The 21,624-nt window shown below is 37.8% G+C and overlaps 1 protein-coding gene across 2 annotated transcripts in view; it reads left to right on the top strand.

Annotated features, from left to right (window-relative positions):
- SMAP1 (small ArfGAP 1) overlaps positions 1 to 21,624 on the top strand; it is a 103,348-nt gene that overhangs the window by 61,215 nt on the left and 20,509 nt on the right. For both annotated transcript variants that reach the window (XM_069851434.1, XM_069851433.1), the window contains one exon: positions 17,583 to 17,667. In XM_069851434.1, coding sequence (XP_069707535.1) covers positions 17,583 to 17,667 — 85 coding nt within the window. The remainder of the gene's footprint in view (positions 1 to 17,582; positions 17,668 to 21,624) is intronic.

Raw genomic sequence — 21,624 nt, 5'->3', positions numbered from 1 at the left:
CCATTGCCCAATGACCCTTTCAGTGAAGAATTTTTTCCTTATGTTGAGCCTGAACCTCCCCTGGTGGAGCTTGAGGCCATTCCCTCTTCTCCTGTCCCCTGTCACTTGGGAGAAGAGGCCAGCTCCCTCCTCTCCACAGCCTCCCTTGAGGTAGTTGTAGAGAGCAATAAGGTCTCCCCTCAGCCTCCTCCAGGCTAAACAACCCCAGCTCTCTCAGTCATTCCTTGTAAGACTTGTTCTCCAACCCCTTCACCATCGCATGTTGAATCAGTAGGGAAATGCTGGCTTCTTGACCATGTTTTATTATGTTTCAACAACTGTGTCAAGCAGTAGATGGCTATTTATTCCAGTTTTCAGCTTTCTGGAAACAGATTATGAGGATTTTTTTGGACGCTTCATATGTGAAGTCTCTGGTTGCCTTTAGTGCAGGCGTGGTGTGTCTCCAGTCTAGACACTCTAGGCTTGCGAAGTTAATTACGAATAAGTGAGCATTCAGTTGGCAGTTCACCACCATTCTGAGACTTCCCTTGATTTAAGTAATTCAAGCAATATTTTAACTATCCTGAAAAAGAATCATTAAGGATAGAAAAAAAATAAATTACAGGCTTTAAACTAGTAAAAAGTTGAAAATGAAGCTATAGAAAACTTCAGATCTCTTTACAACTGTCATATACTTGTACAAGTCTTAAGTTCCCTGTGTCTTCTTTGTTATATTGAATTTAAGTTTCTTAGCTCTTGAAATGAGAATATGCATCCTAAAAAATTAAAATGTTCGCGTTCAGTTCTTATGTTCTGATCTCTGCTTCACAGAACTGACTAATCTGCTCGTACATCTGCGTAAGAGCCTTTCTCCGGTCACTCACATCTTAGTGTCTAAAATGATTTCTGTTGCATTTTCAGATATTGCTGAAAGCTTGTAGCATTGATTTTGTAACGTGCATTATTCCAGTGTTGCATTTATGTGTCAGGTAATTACAGCATAAAAGACGCTTTGTTGATTAGCATGCTTTGATAAGTAAAAGGAACAGAAAATAATTTTGAATTGATTTAACAGTAGGGGGATTTCTTAGTGAATCTGCTTTTTGGTAAGAATCATCAATGTCCTTGAAGTGGGTTTCATGGGAGACATTTTTTATGAATGTTCAGGTTTGAGACATGATTCCAGATCCAGAGCAGTATTTCCTCAAGATGAGAGAGATCTGCAAAACAGTGATCAGCAAGGTTATTTGAATATTTTTCTGTTCCGCTTCAACTTTTTATAGAGGGTTAATTTTTAGATAAAGAAAATCTGATGTGCTTCAGTGCTAGCAACCCAGAATTAAGCCAGAAATGATTTGGAAAGTGATCCCTGGAAAGCTTCACAATTATCTCTGATATCCAAGATGATAAAGTTCAGCTGAGTCCATGCACTGAATGCTTGGGTTCAGCACTATTTTTGTTCTGGCTTGAGCTTGAACTTGAGACTTAGTTGAAGTTAGAAAATTGATTCTACTTTAGCTCAAACCAGATCAACTATGTAGATTTCTGTCATGTTTATTTTAGACGTTTTGAATGAGTTGAAGACACTCATGAAAATATTGTGATGTTTTCACAGAAAAAATAGTACATAATTGAATGTTGCAGATATTATGAAAACACATCTAATTTGTTGAAAGTAAGCCCTTTTGAGACAGATTGTGTTATATTGGGACAGAGAAGTTAAATGGTTAGGAGGTAAAGAACAAACTGTTTTTTCTTCATAAACTACTTGTGCTTTTGCAAACTAATACTGACATTCAAAGTTAAGACTGTTTTAATTTTGCTGAACATATCAGGTTGTTGAATGTTTCTGAAGGATTGTGGCATTTAAACTTCATTAACTGAAGTACTATTTGACACTGCAAGTTTAGGGGTTTTCGTTGTATTGCATTTTGAGTTTGAAATTGGCTCTTGTTTGTATATAAAGTTGATTTAAGTGACAGGAATGGTTCAGTTAGAGGTTATCTTTCAATAGCAGAATATCAAGTGCTGGGTTTTTTTTCTCCAAAGTGGAGACTAAGTAGACAGCTTAAACTAAACAGTAAAAATGAACTGCTCCCTCTCAGTCAGCTGATACCAGCCGGCACCAAATGGCCAATGGAGGTGCTACCCCAAATGTATTTGTATGTAAAAGTGCTGGAAAACCCCTCAAATACAAGTGAAAGCAAGTTATATTCGCAGTTTTTTCCCTTCATATGGGAAAACTAATGTGTCAAATATTCCTTTAACCAATAGGGAGAACTTAATGTGGCTTCTTAGGGCAATCGTTTTGTTTATTTTCGCCCAAAGACAGCTAAAACAACCACTGCCTGGGCAAGTAAGACAGGAGGAACTATTAGTTCCCATTAGGTCTCTGGAGATGTTCCTTACTTACCCAGGGTATTCCAAATTACCGTTCTAACATTTTGTACAAGGAGAGATGAGTTGGAGCAAGTAGTGCTCTGGTGTTCTTCACTTCTTTGAAACTGAGTAGCATTGTGAGAATGTGTGGAAGAATGAAAGCCTGCAGAATTTTTGATGTCCACTTAAACAGCAGTTTGGTGTAAGTTATATATTAAGGGGTTGACTTTTAAGCTGTAGGAGAAAGTGGACTCTACAAATATTGACCTAAATGATAATTCAAGTATAGAATTACATTCTAAATGTTTTCTTTACTTTGATACCATATTGTTGATATATTTGTTAAATCGCTTTCATAGTTGTGAATTATATGAGTAGAAGTCTAGGGGGACATGATTTACTTTTTAAGTGATTTAATTTAAAAATGTTTTTTCTTTACACAAGTTCAATTTTTAATATAAATGTAAGTCCTAATATGCAAGCAATTGACTCTTTGTCAGAGGAACAGGAAAACAGAAACATGCTTTTGCCCTCTGGTCGAGTACGTAGTCTTATTTATGTTCTTAGTCCTTGTTTTTAAATTCAGAGTAAGTAAATACGAGTAAAAGGATTTAGGTGTCTGCAGTAAGGCATAGGACCTGTTTCCCTGCCTCCTACCCTTACAGAGGCTGAAGGGTTTAAAAGCTTCTTCTCTTAGTCTGCATTTTAGTCTGCACGGACTTGTCCCAGCTCGGTTTTACATTTCTAATTATGCCTTTTAATTCTTACGGAAGAGATCAGATTATTTTGGGTTCTTTGGTTGCTTCTTATGTTAATCTGGAGAAAGGCAAATCAAATTAGATTCTTCCCAAACCTGTGCGATTCATTCCCTTTGCAGTTAACAAAGGACTCCGTATGTTTGAGAATTATCTTGAAAAATAGTTGTCTTATTTAGTGAAATTAATCTCTTGTGGCTCTTATTACTTATTGGGAGTGGTAGACAAAGAAATTAAGAAATAGATACTGCAGGTAAAAGCAACAGAAAGAAAACCCTTTTCTGTCAGATGGGAAGAAGTGTACTTCTCTTTTTAGTGTTGAAAAAGGAGTCAACTTCCAGGAGGGGTATCATGTTTTTTACCTCAGCCCAGTATGTGTTCTCTGTATCAGATTGATCCTCTCAACTCTGGTTTGCAGCAGAAAAGTGTTTTCATGGTTTTGGGTTTTTTTTAAAATCTTTAGAAAGTGAATCTTAAAACTATGAGAAGGAGCTTAATTTTGGGCTGCTTTGGTTAAATTTGCCTTTGTTTAATTTGCTAAACTATTTAAAAAAAAATATATTGTTATGTGTGCTTAGTTTTCACTGATCCTCAGTTATATTTTTGCTCCATGCAGGGTCAAAACCTAAAACTGCCCTGGGTTTTCAATTGATTATACTTATTAACAGGTGGCATTTTCTCCTCCTTGCTTGTGATTAGCTTCACTTTTTTATCTCATGACTTTGAGACAATTACAAAAGCAAAATCTACCTATATATATGTGTACTGAACAAAATGAAAATGGATGTGTGAACTAAATCAGCGTTTTTCGTGGGTGGTGTATGACCAAGACTTACTCATTCTGAGGCATTTGAAACCACAGGAGCAGACGTGACTGAAAGTGCAAATATACAGTCTCATCTAAAAAGTTTTGTAAAAATTATAGTACTAGTTAGGTGATTGTGTACAATCAATCAAATGTGCAATCAAAAAACGTGACAGTTTTGCAGAAGTGGTACTGATAAATGGAACTGAATATAAAGAAGGCTAAGGATTGGATGAGATCAAGTTGATAACAAGAAAAAGGCATTTAATTTAAATAATGTCACTCAAAATAATAATCTTACCTTGTTTTGAGTAATAGGCCTCCTTTGTTTTCCTAAAATAATACAACTACTGGAGCATGAGCAAAGCAATCAAGCGTCTTTGTGCGTTCTCTTTCATTTTACTATGCCTAAGCTAGAATGTGCTTGAATTCCTCAAAGGAAAGATCTCACTCCAGTGTGTGACTGTCAAGACAGGTCTGTGCAGTAGTGGGAGGCCCTGTCAGATGCGCAAATCTTACTTAAAAGTAAAGATGGTAATTCTGTTTTCCATAAAAAGTAATTTTACATGCCACTAACGATGTTAAAAGCTCTGGCATTAGCTTAAGATTTAAATTGTTTAAAAAACAATGAAATAAAATACCATAAGAGATTTAAACAGGTCAAACACTGTCATGCAACTTTTAGTGTCTTACAGTTTAAATTAACCATTGACATAGGTATTGATCGCGTGCATTTTATTAAAAGGATTAAGAGTATTTATTTGGACCGTTGAATTTATTATGTTTTGATAGTTGCTGGCAATGTGCACTCGCAGCCCAGAAGGCAACAGTATCCTGGGCTGCATGAAAAGAAGTGAGGCCAGCAGGTTGGGGGAGGGGATTCTCCCCCTCTATTCTTCTCTTGTGAGACCTCATCTGGAGTATTGTCCAGATCTGGAATCCTCAACATAAGAAGGATGTGGAGCTGTTGAAACGGGTCCAGAGGAGGCTACAAAGATGATCCGAGGGGTGGAGCATCTTCCATATGAGGACAGGCTGAGAGAGTTGGGCTTGTTCATCCTGGAGAAGAGAAGGCTCAGAGGAGATCTTATAGCGACCTTCCAGTACCTGAAAGGGGCTACGAGAAAGCTGGGGAGGGACTATTCATAAAGGCTTGTGGTGACAGGATGAAGGGGAATGGATATAAACTGGAGAGGGGCAGATTTAGGTTTGATATAAGGAAGAATTTCTTCACCATGAGGGTGATGAGGCACTGGCACAGGTTGCCCAGGGAAGCTGTGGCTGCCCCATCTCTGGGGGTGTTCAAGGCCAGGTTGAATGGGGCCTTGGGCAGCCTGATCTGGTGGGAGGTGTTGGGGCAGGGGGATTGGAACTAGATGATCTTTAAGGTCCCTTCCAGCCCTAACTATTCTATGATTCTATGAACTTAAGTTTCCTGCAAAAGATACTTCTTTTAGAAAAAAAGCACTTTTGTTATAGTTAATGATAAGAATGTGGAAGATACCTTTAGAGGGTAGGAATGAGAATGGAAAACAATGCTTGTGCGGGATTGTTTTTTCACTGTGAGCTCAGTCAGTTGCTGTGCTTGAAAAAGCTCAATTCTTGTCTGAAGGTGTATGTAGAAGGAATTACAAATACATACCCCTTAGTTTTGATCTGGTACACTAATGTTGTATTATGTATGACTTGAAAGAGTTTTAGAAGGAAAATTATGAAAGAAAACAATTTGATGAGGAACTTGAACTAATCTAGCTGCGTTGTTGTAATCTTGCCCAGGCTAATGAGCGCAGTAGAAATGGAATGGAAATATGTAAGCCGAGTTCATATAACCATAATATGTAATTCTAAAACTTGAAAATGTATTTAAAACAGCTTATAAAAATGCAGACTATGTTTATTGCATTTCACAGCTTGCAAACTTAGGTGCATGAAGACACTTTGGCCCTAATACCATTAATGGGTATTGTAATGGGGTGCTGGATCAGCTGCAGATTTGAGATGGATCTGCCTAGATTTTCAGTTCCTTACTGACTTCTCCTAAAAGATTTGAAAAGCAGATTTGGTTGGATTAAAAGTAGAACGCTTGGGTTTTATCTATATCAAGTTCCATGATAAGATAATACGAAATCGGGAAAGGGTTGATAAACAGCTTTTCCCTCTGCCTTTTGTGTCCTTGTAAACAGGTCCTTGATTCTGGGCTCAAATGTAGTTATTTCAAAGCTGTAAGGCTGCAGCAAGCTCTGGTCAAATCCTTGCTACCAGAATCCCTAGAAAACTTCTCTACATCTGCACTCAGACTGTGGGCCTGTTCTCTGCAGTCTTGACGTTTCTGGCTCAGCTTCAGGTTCCTAATTCTTGTTGTGACTGTTACCTAGCAATCATCTTGCAGTCTCGTGGTGATTTTCTTCAGGTGCCAAACTCAGGAAAAAGAGCTTGCCCTCTTTTTTTCAAACCCTATTCTAAAGCTGTCAACTTAAAGAAATGAACATACGTGAAAATGAATGCATGCAACTAGTGTTTCAAATGTGGTTTGATACATGAATTGATACATAGATATGGTTTGATACATAGATTTGATACATGATTATAAGACAAATCAAAGATTTACTGTCTGATATTTTGCCATAGTCTCAGCAGTAAGTTAGAGAGAAGGACAAGGTCGTTTTAGGAAATTAGGCTTCTGCAGTTGTGTATTTTGTTTTGGGCAAGGAAAAGGTGCCTCTGAGAATGTCTGATGCGTATGCTGGAAGCAGCTTAACAGATTCAGGCAAGAATGAGACATGAAAGGTTTTAAGCCGTCTTGGACTACATTGAATAAAGTAAATGAGATCTGAGCTAACATTTTAAATTTAGCTAAAATAAAATGTTGGTATTAGGTGGTCAAGAAGTAATAGCAAAGGAATAGTCTTAATCTGTGTTCTCTAAATATTATTAACATATTGGCTGAGACCCAGATAAAATCATATTAATGGAATGAACTGTCTATTAGTTCTGCCATGAAGTTTTTAATTCAAATGATTGAAGATATCACACCTTTTACATAATCTTGTACAAGTAACTTGCCCTAGCTGTGAAAATCTCATGAAATCCATATACCCAGATTTTTAAAGGGGAAGGGTAGATGATGAAGGGGAAGGGTAGAACTCCTTTGGGAGTTCGTGATTCATGTGTACAGAATCCTACTTAACAACAAAAATAAAAATGGCAATTCAGTTTTGTTCATTTGCTTAGTATAAATGCCTTAAATCAGCTGACCTGCATCAGTGTGAGTCATTCAGTGTCTAAGAGTGATTCATTGGACTAATCAAAATAGATGCTTAAATAATAAACTTACGTTTTCCCTTTGTCTTAACTGTTTGTTTGAGGTCATTCTAGTTTTATAAATAGGAGTGGTAGCAGCATTTAGTTGATGTGCATTTTTTTCCTCTTGATTAGAAATGCATGAGTTTGCTTGCAGAGTTGCTCTACTCTGTACAACTTCGTAATGACACCACTGTAGTATATCTTGTGATATACTACTGTCATATACTTATTTTCTGGCTTTTTTACTAGCTAAGCAAAACAGAAGTTCATCACTTGCTAAGTTTTGAAGAGTTTATTCTGATTTCTGAGTTTCTTCATATTAAGTTGCAAGTCTGAGAAAAATTCCAGTATCTTATACAAGGGTAGATAGAACAACACATTTTATTTTTAGCATGATTAAAATTCGGTATTATGAAAGAATTAGTTTTTCCTTATTTACACATCTGAGGCAAAAGCTGTGTAAAGTTCTTTAAAAATTCTAGGATGCCTATATAAGTAATGCTTTAAATAGGTATGTAAGAAACTAACTTGTATAGTAGAAGTATGCGAGCTGTCAGAAGAAATCCTATCTACAAACCTATTGCAAGCTTATAATAAATTACTAACATCATTATTTTCTCATTTGGAAATTCTCAAATGTTTATGCTGTCTTGCACGTTTTGTTGCAAGCAGGTAATGAAGAATCCAATTACTTCATGCACAAGGCATGCATTTCTTAACTAGTAAAAGCAAAAGAAGATTTTTGTTCAGTAACCATAGAAGCATCAATGAGCTCTAGTGAATAAACTGGAAATTGCTTTGAAGTGCTTTTCATTGAATTATTTGATGGATTTTTGGCTTTCTTAAAGCTTATAGTTAAGGTAGGGTATAGAAATAAGAAATGCATGAATAGGTCAGATGTGTATGAAACTAAATTCTAGATTCATAAGAATTTTTCATTGAAGTATTAAATTGAGGAAAATGTGTAGAGAAGTAGTTTTGTGTGTAATATTTAAGTATTAATATAGAAGCAGCCAACTGTACTGGACAGTTGATGGATAGGATTTTTGACAGTGACTGATATCTTGCTTCAGAGTAAGAGAAATATCTCCTGTAGTAACTTATGACTGCTTTGACTTAGGACTTTTACTGCTTCAGAGTTATTAGTCACATGGCTTATGTCTTGCGCCATGTATGCCACCCTTCTAATGCTTTCAGGTAATGTGAATGAGAAGTCTAACACTTCTGATAAGACTTCGTGTATGCTGCCTGTTCTGTCAACCAAGCAAGCTGGTGTAAAGCTTTCCACTTTCCTCTTGTCTTCCCCCACCTGTCATCTTCTAAACCTAGTAGCCAAACGTGCATGTGGATGCTGTGCTGAGCGTCACGTGATGTTGTGCAGAAAGAGCGCATGGGTAACACGAGCAATAGACCTCGTACCATCCTCTTATGTACGTGAATTTAACAGGTGTGTCAGTCATGGTGATGCTGACCCTCCTTTCTGTCTTGCCCATGGGATTACTGTATCCCCGCAGACAACATCACATGTGCTGTACTGTAATCTTTGTACGGAGGAAGGAAGAGGATTGACTTGACAGTGCTCTCATTATTTTTCTGATTTTCTGAGGCAGAATGAATTATTTGTCATGGTCATCTCCAAAATAACTGCAGGAACGATATAGAGGGGCTCTTTATCAGGGAGTGCAGCGATGGGGCAGAGGGTAATGGTTTCGAGCAGAAAGAGGGTAGATTTCGATTAGATATTAGGAAGAACTTTTTTGCTGTGAGGGTGGGGAGGCACTGGCACAGGTTTCCTAGAGAAGTCGTGGCTGCCCCATCCCTGGAGGTGTTCAAGGCCAGGCTGGATGAGTTTGAGCAATCTGATCTAGTGGGGTGTGTCCCTGCCCATGGCAGAGGGTTTGGAACTGGATGATCTTTGTGGTGCCTTCCAACCCAAACTATTCCATGAGTCTATGAACTGGCTGGACAAAATCTGATTAAATACTGGACTGAGGCACTGAAATTCCTACAGTATACAACTTATGTTTCAGGTGTTAACGCTCTTCATAATTCCACCTTCTGCAGTCTTGTTGTCTCAGTCTCTGAGAGAAAACATAGCTGCCCACTTCAGGCAGTGGGAGTTTACCTTTGGGTGAGTTTACTGCAAATCCATAATGCTCGGGTTCAGGGCTTTGAGGCTTGTGTGCATGAAGTTTCAATGGGAAGTCAGAGTTTATGAACCATTATGATTTGTAGGGTGTGTTTTGTAAATAGGTTGATTTAGTTTGCTAATGTGCTCCTTGTATCTGCTTGGCAAAGTCTAGAATGCTAGAGAAAGGTAAGAGAAGGTGGTTATGAAGGAAATAGACCACCAATGGTGAAGTATTACTGTCTGCGTGTGTGTAAATATGTGTGTGGGTATAGTTCTTGAATTGACTAAACGAGATGCTTAGAGGGCGGCTTGTTTTAACTAGCAAAATAAAGGCTGATAGAAATATGATTGCATAAAACTACCAAAACTGAAATGATAGGGCTATTAGAAGTGTTATGTCAGTATTGCAGGTTTTGATGGGATGAGTTCATGAGGCACAACTTCATATGGTGGGGAATGTCCCTTTGATCAGTTCTGGCCAGCTGTTGTGGCTACGTACCCTCCCAATGTCTTTCTCACCCCCAGCCAACTCAGTGTGGGGGCAGAATGGGGAAAAAAAGAAAAAAACCTTGATACTGTCCAAGGACTGCTTAGCAATGGTCAAAACGCAGGTATGTAACCAAACTGTTTTAGCCACAAATCGAAAACATAGCACCATACTGACTGCTGTGAAGAAAGGTAACTCCATCCCAGCCAGATCTCTGCAGGCAATTAGTTTGCAAAATAAATGATTTAAGGTAGATTTCAGTTCTCTAGTTCTTATTAAAGAAATGTCCTTATTTACTAGAAATTTTAATTTAGAGTAACATAACAAAGAGAAATCTGTAAAATCAACCTTGGAACTTGATATGTAATTAACGTGTTGCTTGCTGATATATTAGGTTTCAGCTAACTCAAGAAAAGTGTTTCACATAAATTAGGTTGGACTAGAGTTGTGTTATTAGTGGTGCATTGAAAGCAATGCATTGTGAGAGTTCAATAAAAGATAATAATGGTTTGTATAAAATTGAGCTTTGTTTTTTAATTTGAGACAAATAATTATTTTTTTCTGCTAACCTAAACTCCTGCTCTCACCCTATTTTTCAAATTAAACCTTTGATAACTTTTATTGTTTCACAAAATGGGCAAAGAAAGAATAATAGAGAAGAAAGAGCAGTGCAGCATTAAATGTAGATTGAATTAGAAGATCCTCTTTCATGACAGAATAGAAAACTCTCATTTTAGGTGAACTGGGAAGTTTTCTACAATTATGTTTGCTCTTGTAAGGATGTAGTCAGAACATGAGAAAAAGACCTCCCAAAACTTTGGTACAAATTTTTGTAGTTTTTCCGCCAAAACCTGGTGAACTGCAAAATACTTAAAAATCTTAGAGGTGAAATAGTAGGAAAACAAACAAGATTGATTAAATCATAGCCAGTACCTCTGTGAATTGCAAGAAGACTGGCTTGGTGCAGCTTACGCTAATGAAGTCATCAGCTTGGTGCAAATCTAATTACATTGCATAAAATTAAGGCAGGCTATGCACTTGCTCACTTCAGGATTATAACAAATTACAGATGGACTGGTCTTCTTTAGAGTAATCAGCTTTTGATTATACTGGTGGTGGTGGTTTCCTAGCACAAAACAGGTAATGTCGATCAAGTTCCAAGGTGCAGATATTTGCAGATTACCAGCATACGGATTCCTATCCACAAATTGCAAGCCAGCTGTTTCCAGCGAACGTGTGTGGAAGTTAAGTGAAGATCCAAATATTCATTTCTGTACTACCATTTTATTTAAATAGAAAAGAGATGATTATTTTTATCTGTTGACATAGTTTCTCAACTGTTCATTTTGCTAGTTGTAAAGTTACACAATGTTCCTAACTATTTTTTAACTCTGCTCTGTAGATACTGAAGGGTGATTTATCTTGGTACCTAAGGGCTACTTATGGATCAGGTTTTAGTGCCAAGTTATCATAGTATGTTTTAAGTGTATTGTAGATGTACAGCAGGCAGGATATAGATGTAGGTTGATTTGGGTGTAAAATAGGGAGTCATTCATCACTGGATAGTATGTAGAAAACTGAATCAGAGCAGAAACTTAGAAGGAAGCGTTTCCATGATAACAACTTTATCCATTTTTAGTGCATAGCCACATACATTTGTCTTATGTACTTTTCATAAAATACAATATGGGTTTTAGGAAAATGTTATCCATGTAATTATCTAATATTTTGACAATTGTTCTACTTTCTAAATGTGAAGAATTCAGCTATTTTAGGAAGGAGTAGCTTTTGTTTTAGTCTCCTACGTATCACACAGTCTTTTCAGAAGAATAAAACCAGAAATTCTGAGCAGACAACAGAAGAAAAAGCTGCTTCTAACCTTAGTCCGTTCTTTCTTGATTCCTGTTAAGTGCTCTCCTTCCCATGCTATCAGCATCACGTGCCTCTCAAGGGTTTCTTGTAGCAACTGTTACCTCTTCTGCAGTAGAATTTGATTATTTTTCCCAGTTTCCTTTTATTAGGTACGGAGTATGGATATTGCATAATATTTCTGCAGGAGATACTTGCACTTAATTGCTGAAGCAATCTGAAGAGCTGCTAGTAAAATGATCTTTTGTGGAGAGCCTCAGGAAGAGTCTATGGTAGATACAGATGAGACAAAATCCAGTAAGAAGGAATAACTACTAGAAAAGGGTTTGTAGCTACAAAACCAATCGTGAAATAGTGTTTCTATATGTTAGGCGTCACACCACCAAAGATTGATGAGCCCCTGAGAAATCACAGTATTGCTTTTAGCCCTATTCCATTGGGAAAATTAGGAGATTATTAACGAGTACCTGAAAGCATGAAAGGCCCCCACCTTGGCAAAAACATCTGCCAAGAGTGAATAAAATAACGAACAATTCCTGTGCGCTGTGTCACTTGAGAGAATCACAGGATGACTGAGATTTGAAAGGGAATTTTGGAGGTCAGAATGTCCAACTCCCGGCTTAAGCAGGGGTCACTTAAAGCAAGTTGTCAGGGCCCATATCCAGGCAGCTTTTGAATATCTCCGAGGGAGGAGAATTAACAACCTCACTCAGTCACCCTCACAGTGAAAATGTGTTTCCTGAGGTCTAGATGGAGCCTCCTGTGTTTCAGTTTGTGCCCACTGCCTCTGTGCGCCACTGGAAAGAGTCTGGATCCAGCTCCTGTGCACTTTCCCTCCATGGATCTGTATACGTTGATATGACCCCACTGAGCCTTCTGTTCTCCAGACTGAACAGTACCAGATCTCACAGCCCATATGAAAGATGCTCCAGTCCCTTAGTCACCTTTGCAGCCTCTCACTGCACTTGCTCCGTTCTCTCCATGTCTCTCTTCTTCTGGGGAGCCCAGAGCTGATTATAGCACACCAGGTGTGGCCCCAACAGTGCTGAGTAGAGGGGAAAGGTCACCTCCAGTGACCTGAAGCTTGTCCTGGCCTCAGTTTGATTCAATGGTATTTGCAATTAGACTGTTTTCAGTAATCTCAGATATCCGAGGCAGAGAACATTGCTTGGTCTCAATAGGTACTGCCAAGTGAGAACAAATGTAAAGTACAATGTAAGGGCTGTTGGTGGCAACTGTGAAAAATGGAAATGTAGGGCCTGTATAACAAAGATGTTTTGATGCTCTGCTTTTTGCAAGGACATTTCAGAAGAACGTACTAGTACCATAAAGGTAATTTTGAATGAGAAGCTGTTAATATACAATGCAAAGTAAATATATCTAGGAGTTGCTATAGTCATATACTTCACTTAATAAAATCACATATGTTGCTAAGCCAACACTGAATGTCGTAAAAAATTGTAGCCCCAGTAATTTTGAAGGCTGCACTTGGAAATGGGTGCATCAAATTGTGTCTTGTGCCCTTCTACTTGGCTTTTTAATAGCAGATTTTTAGTGCTGTTTTTAGTTCATTTAATGCTACCTAGTCTCTTATTTTTAAGCAGCCTTTTTCCAAAGGACACAAGGAATGGTTCACCTAGTAACGGTGTCAGTACTTTAAAATAATTGCTGTGGGAGTCAAGCAGACTAGTAATAGAAACTGAGATGAATCGTAATACAGCAGGATTCCCAAACATTTGTCATGCTGTATTGCACCACTACAAAATGCAGTAATTTTCAGATAAAGCAAAACACTAAATTAAACATTAAATTTAAGAAATGTCACTGCCTTGCTATGCAGTTCTTTGCCTGTTGAACACTTCTGTGCTCACTGTGTGCAGTATTTAGCTTTAACATCTCTAAAGACCACTCTCTACATAAAGCTTAGTCATGTATGAGTCCTGTTGGAGCAAAACTACTAAAAAGAAATGAAATATCACATTTCTCTTTGTTTGGAACAAAATTTTCGATTGGCTGCAGTATGACATCTCTTTTTGTTCTTTTCTGAACATTTCAACACCTTGTTTGTGCCAGAATTATATAGGCTGGAAAGGACCCCTGGAGGCCCCCTGCTCCAGATTCAGAAATATGGCGTGTTTTCTACTACAGAACGCTTTAGTAAGACATTCCTTTTCATTATACCTTCTTCGAGTGGACCACAGTACAGTCAGGTAGCCCTAAATCTGTGGGGCCAAAGAGAGAACAAGCCTGTCTTAAGAGACAGCATGGTAACAGGGGATTATTAGGTATTCTTAAAATAAGAATAATTACATGCATTGCAAGTTTCTTATTCTAACTCATTCCATTAGTGCCAATCTTACTTGTAATTTATACCGAAGTGTAGATGACTTTTAGAGAAGTCCGTGTCCATCTCTGAATCATGGTAGACCTTAAGCACCAAACAGGCATCTTCTGAATTTGCACAAAAGCCCTCATATGTTGCATGCGACATCTTAACAAGAAAAAAGGCGTACTTAATTTTTAAATTGTTTGAAATCTCAGACAGGAGGATAGGAACTTCCAGCAACTGGTGAGAGAACAAAGGGAATAACATAATATTGTAGGTAAAGTTAAGGATAAGAGGAAGGTTTTCTGTTTCAAATAGTTGCTGAATATTGCTTTGTGTGACCACCACTATACAGATGAGGTATTGGTGAATTGTTAGGTGACTAAGAGCTTTTTTCATTCTTTTAGACTGATGGTGTGTTGGTGAAAACTGTGTAGCTTAACGGAGCTAAATAGAGCTTTAAGGAGAAAATCTCCATCAAGGAAGTGAATAGTGTATTAAAATGTAGAAATATTTCATGTACTAACAAGCTTGATAATAATTTTATAGTTTTTCTTAAAGTAACTAGCTATTAAGTAACATTGGTTTACATATTGACAAGGGAGCAAAATCTGAAAGTGCTAAACAAGAAATATAGTACCGATATTGGAAAAGGGTGTCTTAAAGGATCTTAATTTTAAGAAATTCTTATTTTTATACCTTGTATCTTCTTTGCCTTTCGTGATGAAATGGAAATGTGCATTTAATAGTTATTGAAAATGTTTGTTTGAGAAAACAGAGGAACTGAAGAGGTTCTTCCTACTATATTTTTACATTTTTAGTTTGAGTAATGAGATTAATTTTCAGCAGGAGTAAGTACTGAAGAAAAGAGAGTGCTATTTGAACTCTTATCTGTTTAGTTCTTGCGCTGTCTTTTTACAGCTTCCGAGACCCATGGTGTTCCTTACAGAACTGGAGAAAAACTGAACATGCAAATTTTTACGATAAACTCCGTTCTGAAATACTCTCTGTTAATTCTGTTTGATGTTCATAATAATAATAATAATAATTAAAGTTTTATGGCATTTTTACTGAGATATCATCAGCCGTAGAAAACTATTTTGAATGGTCATTTAAAAAAATTATTGATATGCTAAAATGTACTTTCAAACCCATACTTTTTACTCTGTAACAATGGATAGCATTTGGCATCTGTGCTGTTCTTCAGATCCCATACTCAAAGATGAAAGTTGTAATATATTTTAGAATTAGAAAATCCATGGCATATTGTTCCAGCAGCTTGTTTTCAAATAGTTTCCAAACATTTGTAGTCTTGAACAAGGTTTGTTTAAGTCAACATCAGGATTTTTTGGCAAGAGGAAGCAAGCATTTCTCTGAGGGATTAGCAAGGATCAGTTTGAGCGTGAAGATACCTTTTCCCTGTAGCTGCAGAAACGGAGTTCAGTTCATTGCTGGTTTTTCCTGGAGGTTTTCTACGGGGGTTCGCTCACACAAGAGGAGGGTAAGCGTGACAGTGGCTTATGTTCACTTGGCCCACCTGTGAACACTGTTGAGTTTCCTCACTTCTCTTAACAGACACCAAGCTCGTTACTTTTTATTCCCAATTTGCAGAAGAGGCAAGTGAAGGATTATCTAAACAAGGAGAACTTTCTACCCGTGTTTTGAAGTGTAAAGTTTTCCTGATACTAAATACTAAGATTTAATGACTTCAGGAACCTTGGGAGCCTCAGTAACTCTGGCAAAGTCGTGTTATGGGGGGAATGCAGGTGGGAATGAAGCAGGTTCTGTTGGTGTCAACCCAATGCCCAGCATGACAGTGTTCTGCCATCGTTATTCAGTAATCTATTCTAATTAAAAGCTGTACTCGTTCATCAACCAAACCACAGTTTTGTGATAAGTACAGAGTAAATGCATATTAAATGCATACAATAGGATGCATTTCTCATGTCGCTACTATAAACCAGGTTTTATTCATTTAAAAAACTGACATTTTGATGGATTCAGGTAATAAGGCTGATATTGGTATGAGAATTATAAACAGATTTATGAAGTCATTTTCATAATCAAATGTAATGTTAATGCCATCTTACATCTGGAAGTCTCCAGGCAATAAAAGATTAGGAGTTCTGTTTTCCAAAGGCGAATAATGCTGTCATTTGCCTTCAGGTTTACAAAGGAAAAGCTCGTGAACACAGACTGTGTTTGTTGGTGCTTAGTATCTATAAAGTTTGCATGTTCTGCAGATGCTGTTTTCTATATAATGTCATTAGTCTGCTTCTATTTTTTAAATTTAAACTTTTAAAAGCTTGAGGATTTTGCTCTTTAATGCTGCAGAACTCTGAAAGTTTGGGTGCTGAAATTAGTCAGTAAGTCAAATTAGAGGCAGCTTCTTGCCTAGTGCATGGTGTCAGTGGTTCAGTTTAAGATTTGGGCTTAATTTTAACCTATCCTAGCATTTAGTTTTATTTTAAAATTTATTACATACCAGTGAAGGCTTAAAGATAAGTTTTCACACCTGTGCCATGTCCCTTATGGCCATAACTGCAACTTATTTCACAGAATCACAGAATCACAGAATAACCAGGTTGGAAGAGACCCACCGGATCACCGAGTCCAACCGTTCCTACCAAACACTAAACCATATCCCTCAGCACCTCGTCCACCCGTGCCTTAAACACCTCCAGGGAAGGTGACTCAACCACCTCCCTGGGCAGCCTGTTCCAGTGCCCAATGACCCTTTCTGTAAAGAATTTTTTCCTAACGTCTAGCCTAAACCTCCCCTGGCGGAGCTTGAGGCCATTCCCTCTTGTCCTGTCCCCTGTCACTTGGGAGAAGAGGCCAGCACCCTCCTCTCTACAACGTCCTTTCAGGTAGTTGTAGAGAGCAATGAGGTCTCCCCTCAGCCTCCTCTTCTCCAGGCTAAACAACCCCAGCTCTCTCAGCCGCTCCTCATAAGGCCTGTTCTCCAGCCCTTTCACCAGCTTTGTTGCTCTTCTCTGGACTCTCTCCAGAGCCTCAACATCCTTCTTGTGGTGAGGGGCCCAGAACTGAACACAGTATTCGAGGAGCGATCGCACCAGTGCCGAGTACAGAGGGAGGATAACCTCCCTGGACCTGCTGGTCACGCCGTTTCTGATCCAAGCCAAGATGCCATTGGCCTTCTTGGCCACCTGGGCACACTGCTGGCTCATATTCAGTCGGCTGTCAACCAACACCCCCAGGTCCCTCTCCTCCAGGCAGCTTTCTAGACAGACTTCTCCCAGTCTGTAGCACTGCACAGGGTTGTTGTGCCCCAAGTGCAGGACCCGGCATTTGGCCTTGTTAAACCTCATGCCATTGGACTCTGCCCAGCGGTCCAGCCTGTTCAGATCCCTTTGTAGAGCCTCCCAACCCTCCATTTATTTAATGATAAATCAAAGTAATTATGATAAACAAATATAGAAAAAGGCTTTTACTTCTAATATTGGAGCAGCATCTTTAATGTGAGTTTTTTAAGCATTGTATCTTTTTCAGAAATGTTATTTGTGTTTGTTTCTTTTTCTTTAAAGCCACAGAAGAAGGAAGATCAGCAATCAGAAACCAAAGCAAGTCCAAAAAAACCATCAGAACCCACTATTGACCTCTTAGGACTTGGTAAGAAATACGTAATTAGCTGGTTTTAAATTGAACACAGATACATCGTTTTATATTTTAATAGATAAACTTCTATTTTCTACGTGCTTACTGATAAATTAATTTGAAATCCATGAGACTGAGTCTATGAATTTGAAATTATAAAGGAAAGCACCATAGGGAAGTGGGTATATCAGTACTTACGTTTTGCTAAGGAGAGTAATGAGCTCCTATGGGAAGGGGAAATTATCAGAGTGATCTTCAAAGGGTCTGTGGATTGTGGTATTTCAGTGTTTATGCAACAAATGTACTTTTTAATGAAAATGCTGAGGTGATATGAATTGTAGATCTGTAAAATACATTATATCATAAAATTCCTGTATTATTTAAGTGAAGTGTCTGACTGCATCTGACGAGAGAATCTTGTAAAACTTAATACACTGGGCTCTTCAGTGTTGTGTACTGAGAGTGACCATCATTCATTTTTATCTTACGTGCAATTTTGTTTTCTGACGGGCAGGTGACTGGGTATTTGTCTTGTAAATAGACTTGTTTGGACCTGAATCATTTCATTTGCACTCGCTGGCTATACTGTTGTTTTATGCTTTTTCTCTGTTTGTTGAAGGCCATGTTATTAAAATCTGTCTTTCATTTATCTAGTGTTACTGTAAGTGTGTTTTTTCAGTTTTATAGAATCTTAAAATGGAACTGGAAGAATGAAACATTACAGTAACTATTTTTGTTTCTTTTTGTTGCTCAGTGTTAGGAAAATTTCCCAGGAGTTGTGAGTGGATATTAAGAGTATTCAATTTATATCAATATAATGGTTACTCTTAAATTTCTACGTAATTTTTATAGGATATCGAAGGAGGCTAGTAGGTCTTTTAAATGTAAATATTCTGAAGACTTTGAGGAAAATTTTGGGGGCTTAAGGTATGAATAATGTTGCAACAAAACAATAAACATCATCTCCGTTTTAGAAATCATGCTATTATTCAAAATGCATGTTATTTTCCCTCTGGATGTAGAATAGCTGTAAATTAATAGGTTTTTACTGGTTATATTTGTGTTGTGGTCCGTATCTCATTCCATGTAATCTGCTCTCATAGGAAACCAGATCTTAATTAACACGGTAGAACTTAGATTACGGATGTAGGATGAACCTATTAAAAAGAAAAAGGTAATTTAGACTTAATGGAAAGCTGATTCTCCTTTATTTTCCTTTAGCAGACCAACAACCTAATTAAAAACTAGAATTTAATCAATATGTGGTTTAGAGATGGCTAGGCTTCTGTATCCTTTTAGTCATGATTTGAAAAGAACCTTAGTAACACAATTTTACGATATGATAATAAACTCGGATTATGTAGGCTAACTTGAGATGTGATACAGATAGAAAGAGTATTATATTTAGTGTTCAACGGCACTGCTTCTTCAGTGAGTTATACAAAGGGCAAAGTTTATAATTTGTATGTTAGAAACCATAATTTTAGGGGAGGGAGTGCTTAAAGATCTTATAAGTAACAAATTGAAAGGCAGTGTAATAAGCTAGTAGCACTTGGAGTCCACTGAGCCACAAATGAGATATGTATTAATGAGAACAGCGCTGCATATTTCATTTGAAGAGTTGTCTTTTAATTAAAGCCTGCAGCAGACAATTTCAGATAGTTTTAAACGAAAGATCACTTCAACCCAATATATCATAGAACCATGAAATAGCCCGGGTTGGAAGGGACCTTGAAAGACTGTCTGACCTAACCTGTGGGAAGGTGAGGTTTATCTAGCATCCTGTCTGATCACATCTTGAAATCCTCCGGTGATGGGGACTCTACCACGTATGTGGGAAGGTTGTTCCGGTAATTGATCTCACTGTTTTCTTAATTAAAATAAAACATCTCCTGGTGCAACTTGTAGATGTTGCCCTCTGTCTTCTCCATGTGGCTCCTTGTGAAGAGAAAGCCTCTGTCCTATTTGTAGCTGTCTTTTAAGTACTGGCACATTAGGGTGGGATTCCCCCCCGAGCCTTCCCTTCTTCAGAGAGAAAAGACCTTACTCCTTCAGTCTTTCCTTACAGGGCAAGTTCTCCATCCCTTTGACCATCTTTGTGGCCCAGCTTTGGACTCTCCAGTCTGTCTGCATCTTTCTTGAATTGTGAGAACCAGAACTGGGCGCGGACTCCAGGTGCCTCTTTACAAGCGCTGAGTGGAGTGGCGTGTTCACATCTCTGTCTCCACTAGTAACGCCCCTGTGGATGCAGCCCAGAATCCCATTTGCTTTTGTTGCTGCAGCAGTTTTTGTTTGCTGCTGATCAAAATGTTTGATGTGTCATATCAAACAATATTAAAATGGATACGATTGCATAGCTCATTATTCTTACTTCTTCTTACTGCATAGCTCATTCTTCTTACTGAGTGGACACGGTTTTGTTCTCCTAGGCCTTCAGTTCTGCAAATGAACAGTAGATTTTACTAGGGCAGATCAGAATTGCTTGTGATAGCGGATTAAGTAATTTTAATGAATCACAATTCATGCTAGAATAATTCTGGCTTTCAAAGCAGCCCAGCTTTTTGCAAAGTATTTTCTTGGGTAATCCTCAGTACTAGCGTTGGGTAATTAACCTTGAGGTCATTGCTCTTTTTGTGTCAGTTGCATTTATAGTAGTGACTCCGTCAAAAGGTAAACAACCTGTAAGGTGGGACTGTAAGAAGTGAAAATTTTAGCTGGGAGAGATAATTTTCTAAAAATAAATTGGGTTTTGTTTTTCTTCACAAATTGGAAAATTATCAAGATAATATGCCTAGCCAAATTGTACCTTTAAATCTCGTAATAGCAGAAGAGACGTAATATCCTCAGTGACTGTAACTATTGTGTTTGTGTTTCTTCTGGGCCTATTAAAATAGATTTATGTGATTCCCTTGAGTTTCTGTCTAGCAGGTTTTTATTGAGATGCTGTTTGGATATTCACTTTTTGATGATCCAACAACATTCATGGCTTTTGGCCTTCTGATTCAGAGGAGATTCTAGCTCTGTACTCCACACACAAAAAGGCAGGGAACTGAACATGTACAAGCTAAATATTCTTATGTTCTCTACAAATAATCGCTTTAGTGTTCTTGCTATGCAATCACAAATTCCTCCCCTCTCTTCCAAGCTGTGAGAAATCACCGCCTGGTTCTGTAGGCTAAAGCTGAAGCTGCTTTTGGAATGTTCTCTACAATTATTTGGATCTTGTCCACAGTGAAAGATTGTGCTGTTGAAAATGCAGAGACTTATAATTGACGCTAAAATCAATAATACAGGATTTAAAAATATTTATTTTTTTATAGAATTATAAGAAATGTTTTTCACTTTGGAATTTACTGTGTGTAAACTAGTTCTTCAACATTTAAGTCATTGACAATGACTTGTTTTCATCTCTCTGGTGTTAACCTTGTGCTCTGTGCTCCTTTTAGGGGTTTTGTCTTACAAGGTAAGGTGGATGTGTCCAGTAATGCCAGATAGATGTAAATACAGTTTTTTAAAATACTTGTAAAAAAAATTATACAATAGCTATGGAGGATAGTGGCGATCCTTTCTTGGATTATTGCACAAGGAATTTTGAATCATTCTGTTAGTCAAGATAGGTTGTTTAGAAATTGTTTAACATCTAGGGGAAAAAAAAAGAAAAAATCATATAGTTAAACTCTATTGCCTTAAAAAATTATCAGAAAGAACGAAAGTGTATTTTACATATTCAGCATCATTTACTGTGTTTAGATGTGCCCTTCATAAGTTAGAGAATTGCACATTCTGGGATAACCTTTGTAGTAAGTTACAGTGAGTGACCAGAAGAAGGGAGATCTATTATGTTGTCATTATTAACTGAATGTGACGTGTGGGGCTTTCATCTGACATGGTTAGAGGTGAAGTATGATATGCCAAATGCTGCCTGTCTGCTTGTATGGGGAAAGTAGTCTCTGAAGGAATTCTGTGAAGCTT

The sequence above is a fragment of the Phaenicophaeus curvirostris genome, chromosome 2 (genome assembly GCF_032191515.1).
Source record: "Phaenicophaeus curvirostris isolate KB17595 chromosome 2, BPBGC_Pcur_1.0, whole genome shotgun sequence".
Classification (NCBI taxonomy): Eukaryota; Metazoa; Chordata; class Aves; order Cuculiformes; family Cuculidae; genus Phaenicophaeus; species Phaenicophaeus curvirostris.
Note: the sequence above shows the minus strand (reverse complement) of the source record. Positions and strands in the feature narration are given on the sequence as shown.